Genomic DNA, 13,792 nt, shown 5'->3' with positions numbered 1-13,792 from the left:
GACCCAGCGCGGAGCTATGGCCTGCACGCGCTCGTAGGCTGAACTGGGGTGACCACTGGATCTCAACATCCAGCCCGTCGCCCAGTTCAGCTTTCTTGCTTGAAGATCTCCCAGGAACACTGGAGAAAAAAAGCTGTCTAAAAAAATCTTTTCTAAGAAAAAAATCCTGCCAGGACCGAAGATCCCAGCAAGGTATCTAGGTCCTTACACCTGACTAGACAGAAAAAAACTGATTTGCTGTGGCAGAGAGAGAGAGGATATACCCTCGGGGACTGCCCCTAGGGTGTGGCCAGAGCATTTTGTTTCCTGTCTAGTCCTACTCCTGTGGAGGCGACATAACCCGAAGGTGCTGAATCACCGAGGACTACGTCTGTCAATGAGCGATAGAGAAATACAGGTGCATCTCATAAAATTAAATTATCAAAAAGTTAATTTCAGTAATTCTATTCAAAAAGTGAAACTCCTATATTTTATATAGATCTGTTACACACGGAGTGATATATTTCAAGCATTTCTTTCTCTTAATTTTAAGGATTATGGCTTACAGCTAGTGAAAACCCAAAACTCAGTATCTCAGAAAATGTAATTATTACATAAGACCAATTTAAAAAATTGATTTTTAATACAGAAATGTTGGCTTACTGAAAAGTATGTCCATGTACAGTATAGTATGCACTCAATACTTGGTCATCAAAATTAAAAGAAAACAATGCTTGAAATATATCACTGCAAGCAAAAGAAGCGAATAAAGAAGGCACGACCGCCCCAGTGTAATACTGTTTATTGAAGCACATGATAAAAACTTTCCATTAATTGCACTCACGTTTTGAAGCATTTGAATCGATGGACTAAGGACTTGATAAAGGAAGCCACGTCTCCGAAACGCAACATCATTGCAACCCCGCGGGCTGATGTACAGGTCTCTAGCTCCATCGGCTCTCCCCCTGCATTGGGTCTGATCATTACACGCCGGCTGGTCCGGGGGCATGTGTGGTCCCCAGTGCACGCTGGAGGTAATGTCGGGCGGCTTGTAAGCTTCCAATCCGGCTCTGGGGAGGTTTGATATCCTTCGTCCATTGATTCTTCGTACAGTGACCAACCGGGAGAGGAGAATATGTGTAATTCATGCCTTTACATATGCTTCAAAACATGAGTGCAACCTATGGAAAGTTGCCATCCGGCTCTGGGGAGTTTTGATGTCCTTCGTCCATTGACTTTTCTTACAGTGACCATCCGAGAGAGGAGAACAGGTGTAATTCATGCCTTTACATATGCTTCAAAATGTAAGTGCAACTTATGGAAAGTTTTTATCATGTGCACCAATAAACAGTATTACACTAGGGTGGCCGTGCGCTAGTTCTTCTTTTGCTTACATAGATCCATTTCCTCCACCCAGTGGATAAACCAGAGTGCTGCAGCGCCTTTAGTGAGAGAAGATGTGTTTCTTCTAACCAAGATTACCAGCTGGACTTGGGAGTTTTCTTGAAGAGCACATGAACTGGCAAATTGTTTGTGCTTTTTTACTTTTGAAATATATCACTCTGTGTGTAACGCATCTATAAAAAATATATGAGTTATACTTTTTGAATTACTGAAATAAATTAACTTGTAAAAAGTCCTTTTAAGTGTGATCGTTCCCAATATAGTCCAATATAATGTATTAAAGAATTAATTCTTCTAATATCTTGTGTAGAGTGAAAACGTATCCATCCTTCAGTATCTCTTCAAATGTGTCACTCAATGCTCTAACCTCCACCTAGTGGAATAACACTGACTAGAAGGATTGACCTCCAAATTATAGCTAGATCTTTCTGCACCATGCGTGCACGGCTGAGCAGGGCGGGGAAGGAGGGCCTGTACTGGGCTGAGCAGAGAGCGCGCTGCTAGGGGAAAGGGCTTGCCACGTCACCCTTTGTAGGTGAAATTGGAAACTCAGAGGGCCTGGGACAGGCTGGGCGGGGTGGGCGGAGGATGTGGTACAACATTTTGGAATCTGACTGGATTTTAAAATCTGTTTAAAACTCATGCACATATAAGACTCTCCTGTCCCACAGGTCGACAACGCTGCTGTGCAATTTCATTGTAGAACCAGCAATGTTGTTAGCCTGTTAATGGAAGTGGGGAAAGAACAGATCTACAGGCAGGATGGTATAGGGTAGTCTACAAAACATAAATGCTGTAATAAGACCTGTGTCAATGGGATTTGGGCTTGCGCAGATGGACATAAGCAGTTTGCTTTTAACATCAGTTTGAGAGGATTCAGAGATTATTTGAAATTTATTGATTGGAGCAGTTGACCTGCAATTAACCTCCTTCTTACCTGCTTCAAGCTGCATTTTCCATAGATTTGTATGGGCAAAGAAGCAGTTCTAAGGTGAACAAAAGCCTGTCAACACAGGTTACACTTAAACAATGGAGCAGAATTTGACGGCTTTTGCACCAGAAAGGCTAAATACTACATGGGGGGCTTCTGAACATTGTTCATTGAGGAGGATACTATGGTCTTTTGTCCCCAAGTTAAAAAGTTTTTAAAAAATATATTGGTCCTTCAATTGTACAACCCACAATCTTGTATAGAAGATAATTCTAGACTGCAGAAACAATAAAGCATATAATGTTAAATACTTTATGCTGAGCATCTCTGTGAAGGTACCTGGGATTGTGCAGGTTTATCACAGGTATTGTTCACTCGACTTTCACGAAGACAGAGCTCAAAGAATAAATCACACTTTTGTATTAAGTGAATTGGTGTGATGTGGTGCTATTTTAACGGCACCCCAAGACACTTGCACGACAATGCATATGCAAAACAATGGGGTTGATTTACTAAAACTGGAGAAAGCTAAATCTATTGCAGCTGTGCATGGTAGCCAATCAGCTTCTAACTTCAGCTTATTCAGTTAAGTTTTGGAATGTGGAAGCGGATTCGTTTCTATGCAGAGCTGCACCAGATTTTGCAATCTCCAGTTTAGTAAATCAACCCCAATGTATGTTAATGCAGCACACAATTGTAGGAGCCCTGAAACGTTGGCTGAGTTTCTGCTGTTATGTTAGTTTGCACTGTTTGTCAAACAAAAAAAATCTAGTGAAAGCTCCAAAAGCCTCTCCTGGGAAAACCGCTTTCATGTAAGTTGTAGCTATGACAGGCAGTAAAATAGGATCAAAGAAAAAAGGACCTGCATCTGTGTTGTTGACTGTAGTGTACAGCACTTTCAAAAAAACACAGCATGCCTAATCTCTGTTAGGAAACGAAAATATGTTATTAAATATTAGAACACACACACACACATATATACTATATTGCATATAAGTGCCCCGATTTACAAAATACTCATTTGTCAGAGCCACAAAGGAATCTTTTATTTTTAGCTATTTCAAAATAAATAGAGTTTATCAAAGTAACGTAAACAGTGTTTTATTAATACAAAAGAAATATACATAGGGTATACAAATGTATTGTAGATATTGTGGAAACAATTTCGATTTTAAATAGCTATCAATTTACAAATAGGTTTTGTAACACACAAAAACTAGTTAAGTATTGTGAACACACTTGGACCACTTACTAAAAAAAAAAAAAATGGAAAAAAGGGTTTTCTTTAACCCAAAATAATGTTAATTGCCTTCCACATTAATCAAAAACACAAACAATGTGATTGTCTTTTACATTTTTTAAAGGCCAACTTCATGCAGATCTGATCATTCAGGTTTGTCTGCGTGCTGGCATGTTGAATTACATGCTATATCTCATTTTTCTTGGAGGCTCCAGTGGTGAGATATATACTCCAGTGTTATCACTTCTATGAGGCTAAATGCTCGTATCCTGATCTAAAATTTGGCCATATAGGTGGTGACCGAGACACAAACCACTGCAGAAGATGATCACCAATGGAGTCTCCAGAAGATGTTGGGTGATTCATCCCACAAGTGTCCACCTACAACTGACACCAGGTTTGAATTTCCTGATTTATTTTTTTTTATTTTAATTATTATTATAACATACTGTATATTGCAGGAAATGTTCATATTCAAAATAAACATACACATGTATGTACCATGTTCACTTTTCTTCATGCAGTGACTGCATTATGTCCACAACTATGACTGTAATTATTTTTAACTGGGGTATCATAACCTGTACATATTCCTGTCATCAAGATCCACTCCAAAAATATATCCCTTGGTATAGATAATGTGTTCCTGACTACATAAAAGCTGTAGTAGGCACAAAGTAAGAAATTACATTTTATATGACTGCATGGCCACATAAACATGTGAGTATCCTAACAACTCAATACTGAGGCATTTCTTTTTTTGTGTTGATTCTCTAATTCCAGTACAGTTTAGAATAAATTGCACAAAGACAAGTGAAGCAAAAACAGACCCCATTTCATCTAGCAATCTGTGGCTAAACAGAAGACACCTATTAATCTTAATTAAAGAAATGTAGGTATGACCTACACATCCAGAAACTTGCAATCCTAGTTTATTATAAAATATCTACCTACCCAGTGTTGAGGACATTCCAGCAGATTTGATCATCCAGGGGTTTATCAACCCTATCCCAACCTTCAACATCTTGACTCTGTGTCAAGAAGGGGAGAAAACGAGGGAGAATGGAAAGAGAGAGAAGAAGAAAGATGGCAAGAAAAGAGAAGAAGAAAAGAAGAACAGGAGGACAGGGAGAGAAGAAAGAAATGGAGAAAGGTCAGGGAGAGAAGAAGAATAGGAGGGAAAAGGGTGAGGGAGAAAAGAGGAAAGAAAGGACAGGGAGAGATGGAGAAAAGGCTGGAGAAAGGACAGGAGGAAAAAGAAGAAAAGGAGAGAGAAAGAACAGATTGGAGAAGAAGCAAATGTGGGAGAAAGAACAGGGAGAGATGGATAAAACGAGGGGAAAAGAAAAGTGGGATAAAAATAAAGACAGAGAGAAAGGTTGGGGAGAAAAGAAGAAATGGAGGGAGAACGGACAAGGAGAGAAGAAGGACAGGGAGAAAGGACAGGGAGAGAAGAAAAAAAAAGAGAGAAAGGCCAGGGAGAGATGAATAAAATGAGAGAGAAAGAACAGGTGGAGATGAAGAAAATGTTTAAGAAAAGACAGAGATGGATAAAAGGAAGTAGAAAGAAAAGCGGGAGAAGAAAAAGTGAGAAAGACCAGGAGAGATGAGAAAAAAGGTGGAGGGAGAAAGAACAGGGGGAAAGGAGAAAAGACTGGGAGAGATGAAGACTCAACAGGGAGAAGAAGAAAAGGCGAGAGAAAAGAGGCGGAGAGTTAAGGAAAATAAGTGAAAAGAAAAAACCAAGTTGGAGGAGGAAAGGACTCTTTCCTCTGCCTAAAAGTAATCCTCCGGGATCTCATATTTTATAGTAGGAAGAGGTTGCTAGACTTTATTTGGGAATAGACATAATGGATCCAGGGTTGTCAGATACAAAGAATTTTAACATGCCTATCTGTAAGGAGATTTGGTAATTTTTCATAAAACATCAATCCTCTAAGCTCAGTTTTAAACAAATTTTTTTTACTATAGGTTCAAGCTGCAGTTAAAAAAAAATCACTGAAGCTTATGAAAAAAAGTTCTGAGCGCTCTTCCCCTTGAAGAATAGTTCTGGGGTTCAAAATTATTGGCCTAAAACAGAAAATACTCTGTTTAGATGTTGAATAAACCATTCACTGGATGCTTAGCTGGTTATTTGAAATCATGAGTATCTGGTAGTCTTTCTTCACTGGTTCATTACCATCTGTACAAGGATTCCCACTCACTACTACATCGCAAGAACTTTCACACCAACTGGGCTCATTCCCAATAAGTTAAACATCAACAAAACCGTGACACGCTGCTACATAGCACAACAAATGAAATCTATTAGGGTTTGGTGAAATTTTTATATATAAATATATACACACAGTACATGATAACCATTTCACAAATCCAGTCCTCCTGGAATTGCCATATATATATATATTTAGAATACAACAAAAATGTATATACTATTTACATCATGCTTTGGAAAAAATGCTTTTTCTGATGTAAACAAAGAAAGAGCAAGAATATAAAGGAATATGAACATACCATTCAAAACAATAGTGAACAAAGCATTTAAATACAAAAATGCCTATACCAAGTGCATAGCATATATCGAGACAAAAACAGCTTACAGTGATAATGCTTCAGTGGCATTGTATCAAAACTGTACATTGGAAATAACTACGTGACTACTACTTACACAAGATATTTTCTACAAAAATTGAATTTTTGGCAGCTGGCATGGTAGCAGTAGTGGTTTGTTTTGTGTTTCAGTAAAAGGAGTTGTTTGCACATCCTCTACTTTGAAATGCATCATTGTTTCGTTCTTTCAAGATCATGCTTTTTCCTAAAAATGAAAAAAAAAAAAAAAGTGCATGGAAAAGCAGTGAGTGATTTGGTCCAGATTCCACCATAATAAACTGATATAAGGTAAGTAAGGTATTTATTTCCTTGCTATGTCATAAATTTCACTTGGGGGTTGATTTACTAAAACAGGAGCACTCAGAATCTGGTGCAGCTCTGCATGGTAGCCAATCAGCTTCTAACTTCAGCTTGTTCAATTAAGCTTTGACCAAAAAAACCTGGAAGCGGATTGGTTTCTATGCAGAGCTGCACCCGATTTCGCGCTCTCCAGTTCTTGGTATTCAACCCCTTGGGCTTATGAAAACTGCAGGAAAGGAATAGAGGTGGCTCATTTTTTAGAAAAGAAGTGGCTGCTTTGGGCGATACCTCAGCTTTGCTCCAGTTTCCATAAATGTATCTTTCTGATTACTCAAAACTAAATTATTCATACCACAGGATAAGCTATTTCCATAATTAATACACAAGCATGTACTCTACCAAGGACACAAATTCGCTGTCACAATTAACTTATGATACAAAACATTAAGTACTTTTCATCCAAGAAGTTTGCTCAGTCAAATGTCTAGAAGTTAGAAAATGTTTTGCTCTATGTTTTGTAGAAATGGCTTTACTCTCCATGTAGTTCATACACATCAAATGGTCCATATATTTGTATATTAATGTCCTGCATGGAATAGCATTAAAAGTAGAACAAATTTGGAATAAGCAACGACAAGTGTCATCAGCTGTTCCAGATTCTACAATTACTCTTCATACAGGAAGTAGCATTGTGGTTGTTGCATTGTATACCTTTAAAGTGAAAGTTCGCCCTAGAATTACTGTATGAACATTAACATTCATAGAACACACGTACCTTAAGGAATGCATAGCCTCACGTTTGACTTCTGTCTGAGCTCTGGGCATCCAGCAATCAGCAGTGGAAACTGCCAGTTACTGCCAAGCTTTAGCTACCCCTCTGGTGCCATATTATAATCAGCTGTGGGTTTATTAAAGGGGACACCGGCTGGTGTTCTGAGGAGCTCTGTCCAGACATTTTCTTACTTAAAAGGGACTTTGCTCTATTGGCTCTACTTCTACTTAAGCTAAAGTCTACTGTTTGTTCATGCTTGAAATTCATCATAGCTTGTCCTAAAGGAAAAACAAGTCATCAATTGTAAATAGTTCTTATCTTTGGAGTATCCCACCACTTCCCTCATCTCTACCCAAGTTCTCCAAAAATAAAAACAGACTCTTCCTTGAAGAAAGTTCAAGGGAAAAAGGGGCAGCCTCTGGAAGTTGCACATCTGTGGTGTCCTGAAAAGGTGAATGGAGTTGCAACCTCAGCTTGGACTCCGACCAGGCCATGTCCCCAACGCGTTTCACTCTACCCCCTGGAGCTTAGTCATGGGGATGGTCCTTGAAGAAAACTGAATGAGCCTGTTGTGTGCCTGGCTGCGGGGCAGGAGTTAAGAAGACCTGGACAGTAATTCCTGCGGCTCCCACAAAAGTAGTGCTACATTACTATAATTAAATCCCCCCATAGGCCTGTCACTATCAGAGCACATTACTATTATCCTTATGTATCGCCACAGTGCACTATATGCACCACTATTAAACCCTTTAATCTTTTTTTTACTCATTATTATCATTTCCACATTTTCCCATGGTGCGCAATCTTATTTTTTTTTTTTTGTTATGAACATGGTTATATATTCAAATATGTACAGTCAGATAAAGAAACTCTTGATCAACACCATTTTTCTGCCTATTATTAGTATTAATTTATTTCACAATTTCTGTGAAAATAATTTTGATGTATAGGGAAGCATAGGAAGGGGGTTGTTAAAAAATAGGACCTGGGTGTCAACTAAGCAAGGTATGCCAATGGCTGAAGGTGACCTCTGATTCAATATTATTTCATCACATACTCAGTTTGTACTGCCCATGTTTATCACAGATTATCTTTAAAGGACACAGTAATCGAAATCTGGGCACTTTGGCAACCATTACATTAATTCACCATAATAGAATATGATTGAATATATTTCACCTAAACAGGATTCAGTGGCTCTGGAAAGCTTCTGTGAAGGTTCAGATTTTGGCTATGTCTATTCCGGCTACGCACAGATGAAAACATTATGTTGCAGCCTGCCACTTTACATTTATGGAGCTGCCGAAGATGGACAGTTTTGTAATGGGCCCTGAATGTCCCTTTGTTACTATATGTTTTTTGACAGATGTGACAGGTTATAGGCATACCAGAGGGGAGGTTTGAGAAACTTTGCTGAGCTCTAGCAACCAAATTCCAATTGTGATAAATCTCATCCTGTGGTATGAAGCTCAGGCCTTGACAGCTTTCATCATTATCGTCCACTGGTAGGTTACCTTCTTCACTACCACCGTCCGAGTCCCAGGAAGAGTGGGAACTGCTGGCTGATTTGACGCTCGAGGTGGTGCTCAAGTCCAACACAACGCTGTCATTCATAGACTCAGCAGCAAAGCTGTTCAAACAAGAATCTCTAATCTTGTTCAGGGGGTAAACCAGACTCCCTGTTCGGTTCATTCCTTTAAAGATCACAGATGTCTGTCCAGGGTGCTTTAATGGTAAGTCCTGGAAACGATCCTTGGACATCTCTTTGACGAGAAATGGAATATTGTAAGGACTGTTTTGCATTTCGAGGGCATCTTTGGTCAGTAGTTTATGATGAAGGTTCAGATTAGAACTGTGCCTGTGAAAACAAAAGTACATATAAGCAAACCATAGGTACCAGAACTTGTTAATTTAAGAACTTTCAACATTATTCAATGGAAATTGAAAACAATCCAACAAGGCGGTTGGATGATTTTGTCCATGTATAAAACTTTGATAATTTTTTACCTCCTTCTCTTCCATGTCTTTTATTTATCTCCTTCTCTTCCATGTCTTTTATAAGTAAAATAGCACCATTCAATGAGATTAATATATATCACTGTGACATAAATTGGAGAGGGCCACAAGTGCAAAGACATTGGTGGAACTCAGTCCCTGTTTTTATTTAACCACTTGCCTACTGCTCACTAGAGCTCTACTGCGGCAAATTGGTTCGTTATCATCTGGCATCGTAGACCTACGTCGCCAGACACTCCCCTTTCTCAGCGGCGCGCGCTCGCCGCCGGAGGCTCGCTCCCGCTGTATTCAGTCACAGCGGGAGTCGGGCCAGGGGAGGAGCAGCGGTGATCGCCGCTGCTCTTCCCCGATCGTCGGGGAATCGAGTGTGGAGATCCGCCTGCTTGTGTAAACACAAGCGGGCGGATCTCCTAAGTGACAGGCAGGGTCAGATTGCAGGGTTCAGCATAGCTGAACCTGCGATCTGTCCTTGTGTCACATAGTCACCAGGCATACATTAACCCCTCCCTCTCCAATAAAATTAACCCCTTCCCTGCCAGTGTAATTTTTACAGTAACAGTGCATATATATAGCACTGATTACTGCAGTAATGTCACTGGTACCCCCAAAAGTGTCAAAAATGTCAGTCAAGGGTCCGATCTGTCCGCCGCAATGTCGCAGTCCCGCAAAAAAAAAAATCGCAGATCTCCGCCATTACTCGTTAAAAAAAAACCACCAAAAATGACAGAAATCTTTCCCTTAGTTAGTAAACGCAATAACTTTTGCGAAAACCAATCAAAATACGTTTATTGTGATTTTTTTACCAAACATAGGTAGCAGAAAACAAATTGGCCAAAAATTTCAAAAAATGTTGATTTTTACATTTTTTTGGGGGGGAATTTCATATAAAAAAATGTGAAAAATATTGTTATTTTTTTCAAAATTTACGCTCTTTTTCTGTTTATAGCGCAAAAAGTAAAAATTGCACAGGTGATCAAATACCACCAAAAGAAAGCTCTGTTTGTGGAAAAAAAAGGACGTAAATTTCGTTTGGGTACGGCGTCGCACGACTGCGCAATTGTCAGTTAAAGTCGCACAGTGCCGAATCGCAAAAAGTGGCCTGGACGTAAGACAGCAAAATCCTCCTGTGTAAAGTGGTTAAGACAGGAACAAAAAACTATGCCCATGGGACTTTTTCAGTTACGCCAAATAAAATACCAGTTTACATAAAATTTACAAAACTTATCCTGTATTAAAATTAAAAATGAGACATAGCAGATAGTACTTATGTCGTAACAAAAATAGACAAGGTACATTGCAATATGATGGTTAAGCATAAGCAATTTTACAAATGTAGTCAAATGAGTACATGTTGGACTGATATCTTAACATGTTTCGTGACGCAACGTTCACTTCCTCAGGAGACAGTCAAGACCCTGGCAGAATCTATTATTTCTTTTTCCGAGAATATGAAAGATAACACCAAAACTTTTCTTTCACTCATGGTTAGCGTTTGGCTGAAAAGCCATTTATTATCAATCAACTGTGTTTACTCTTTTTAAATGATAATGACAACAGAAACTACCCAAATGACCCTGATCAAAAGTTTACATACCCCAGTTCCTAATACTGTGTATTGCCCCCTTTAACATCAATGACAGCTTGAAGTATTTTCTGATATTTGTGGATGAGGCTCTTTATCTTCTCAGATGGTAAAGCTGCCCATTCTTCCTGGCAAAAAGCCTCCAGTTCCTGTAAATTCTTGGGCTCTCTTGCATGAACGGCACGTTTGAGATCTCCCCAGAGTGGCTCAATGATATTGAGGTCAGGAGACTGAGATGGCCACTCCAGAAGCTTCACTTTATTCTGCTGTAGCCAATGACAGGTCGACTTGGCCTTGTGTTTAGGATAATTTTCATGTTGGAATGTCCAAGTACGTCCAATGCGCAGCTTGCGGGCTGATGAATGCAAATTGTCCTCTAGTATTTTTTGATAACATACTATATTCATCTTGCCATAAATTCTGACCAAATTTTGTGCGCCTTTGTAGCTCACACATCCCCAAAACATCAGCGATCCACCTCCGTGTTTCACAGTAGAAATGGTGTACCTTTCATCATAGGCCTTGTTGACTCCTCTCCAGATGTAGCGTTTATGGTTGTGGCCAAAAAGCTAAATTTTGGTCTCATCACTTCAAATGACTTTGTGCCAGAAGGTTTGAGTCTTGTCTCTGTGCTGTTTGGCCTATTGTAAGCCGGATACTTTGTGGCATTTGTGTAGTATGGCTTTTTTCTGGCTACTCGACCATGCAGCCCATCTTTCTTCAAGTGCCTCCTTATTACGCATCTTGAAACAGCCACACTGCATGTTTTCAGAGAGTCCGGTATTTCCCCTGAAGTTATTTGTGGGTTTTTCTTTGCATTTCGAACAATTTTCCTGGTAGTTGTGGCTGAAATTTTAGTTGGTCTACCTGACCGTGGTTTGGTTTCAACAGAACCCCTCATTTTCCACCTCTTGTTTGAGTTTTTAACACTGCTAATTGGCATTCTCAATTCTTCGGATATCTTTTTATATCCCTTTCCTGTTTTATACAGTTCAACTACCTTTTCTCGCAGATCCTTTGACAATTCTTTTGCTTTCTCCATGACTCAGAATCCAGAAATGTCAGTGCAGCACTGGATGAAAGATGCAAGGGTCTGTCAGGAGTCCAGAAACTCATTGACCTTTTATACACACACACTAATTACAAGCAAACAAATCACAGGTGAGGATAGTTACCTTTAATAGCCATTCAAATCACTTTGTGTCAACTTGCCTGCATGTTATCAGGCAAAAACCATCAGAGTATGTAAACTTTTGATCAGGGTCATTTGGGTAGTTTCTGTTGTCATTAGGATTTAAAAAGAGTTGATTGATAATAAATGGCTTCAGCCAAACACTAATTATGAGTGAAAGAAAAGTTTTTGTGTTATCATTCATATTCTCGGAAAAAGAAATGATAGATTCTGCCAGGGTATGTAAACCTATGAGCACAAATGTATATATATATATATATTTATATATATATATATATATATATATATATATATGTTTATATACACATACACACACACACACACAAATATTTTAACTATTATATTATATTTTCATGTGACAACACTGAAGAAATGATACTTTGCTACAATGTAAAGTGGTGACTGTACAGCTTGTATAACAGTGTAAATTTGCTGTCCCCTCAAAATAACTCAACACACAGCCATTAATGTCTATACCGCTGGCAACCATGGTTACGTCTAAGCGGAAGACTCCGTGAAGCGCATCAACCGCCGTGCTTTTCCCATGTCTCCGACTGTGGTGGTCACACTTTGGATGGTTTTATCTTTTGGATTTCAATAAATTTGGATTTTAACATTTTTGCATTTTCAACCAGTTGTGCGGCTTTTTGTATTTCTCTATTGCTGCTGTCAGGACTGCGGATCCTTGCCTGCACCTGGGTTGGATGTGTCTGGAAATACCCCCTCACCGGAGCGGTTCTTTTCTCCTGTGATTACCTCCCCTAAAAATAACTTTAGTGTATATTTTACTGAAACTCTGTTTCCTAAACCATTGTAATTCTGTATTATAAAAAATGGAGCTACCACTACTTTATTCTCTAGGATGTCTGCTTTAAGAAAATATATAACTTTGGAGGGTTTTATGTAATCTTCAGGCCTAAAATTATTTTTTAAATATGTAAAAAAAAAAAAAAAATCAAGAAAAAAACCCCCACAAAAACGACTGCTCTGGCAGCAAAGGGGTTACGCTCTGCCTTGTATGTGATGATTCAGAGGGATCGCCTACAGACTCAAGCTTCCTGTTGAAGGGGGCAGCGTCAGAGCCAGGAATAGTGTAGGTAACAATGCCTGTTCCTGTACCTCCTAGTCCATTTAACCTTTGCGGTGTGGGGAGTGAGGGGCAATGCAAGGGTGATTTTCTAATTTGTGGAGTTTGCGCCGGTTCAAACCAGAATGCAGTGTGGGAAAGGTACGTTCCATGTGCATTTCCCACACTGCATTCAAAATGCACTACATGCACTACCTTTCCTGCATTCTGGTGCGACTTACAGCACATTCAAATGAACAGGAAATGCACTGAGCAATTCTGCTGTGAACCAGCTCTAAAGATTTATCTAGAATGTAGCCCCAGTTCTCCAATTGATAAAGGCTACACCTTTTTACTCTATTACCATAATGTATAATTATTAAAGGATTTAAATCTTTTTTTAATCTGTAGGTGTGACCCTCAATGGACACAATGTTGTCCTTGAAGATGTATTTATCTTAATTCAGCCCCCTGTCATTTTAGTGTGTTATAGCTGCTTTTACCTGAAACATGGGACCCTTTTTATATCTACAATTTAATCAGGCTAATAAAATGTGCATTTTATGTACGTTACTAAAATAAATAATGTTATTTACCTATTTAATAATAGTAAGTATTATAAACTGGAACTTTATCAAGGAAGCTGCCATGATGGATTAACTCTTTGGGACTTGTTACCCGACTAACTCAGGCACAGACC

At 39.1% G+C, this 13,792-nt stretch overlaps 1 protein-coding gene across 2 annotated transcripts in view; it reads right to left on the bottom strand.

Moving 5' to 3' along the window:
* Positions 1-5,653: 5,653 nt before the first annotated feature.
* Positions 5,654-13,792, bottom strand: part of BNC1 (basonuclin zinc finger protein 1) — a 66,491-nt gene continuing 58,352 nt past the window's right edge. Inside the window, exons 6-7 of one of the 2 annotated variants that reach the window (XM_082254019.1) lie at positions 8,625-9,094; positions 5,654-6,369 (exon numbers count right to left, since the gene is read on the bottom strand). In XM_082254019.1, the coding sequence (XP_082110145.1) occupies positions 6,293-6,369; positions 8,625-9,094 (547 nt within the window). In that variant the 3' untranslated portion in view covers positions 5,654-6,292. The remainder of the gene's footprint in view (positions 6,370-8,624; positions 9,095-13,792) is intronic. The other variant, XM_082254020.1, reaches the window with a different exon arrangement.

This window comes from Pelophylax lessonae (genome assembly GCF_965119305.1).
Source record: "Pelophylax lessonae genome assembly, chromosome: 4".
NCBI lineage: Eukaryota > Metazoa > Chordata > Amphibia > Anura > Ranidae > Pelophylax > Pelophylax lessonae.
This window is presented reverse-complemented; position numbering and strand designations above follow the sequence as displayed.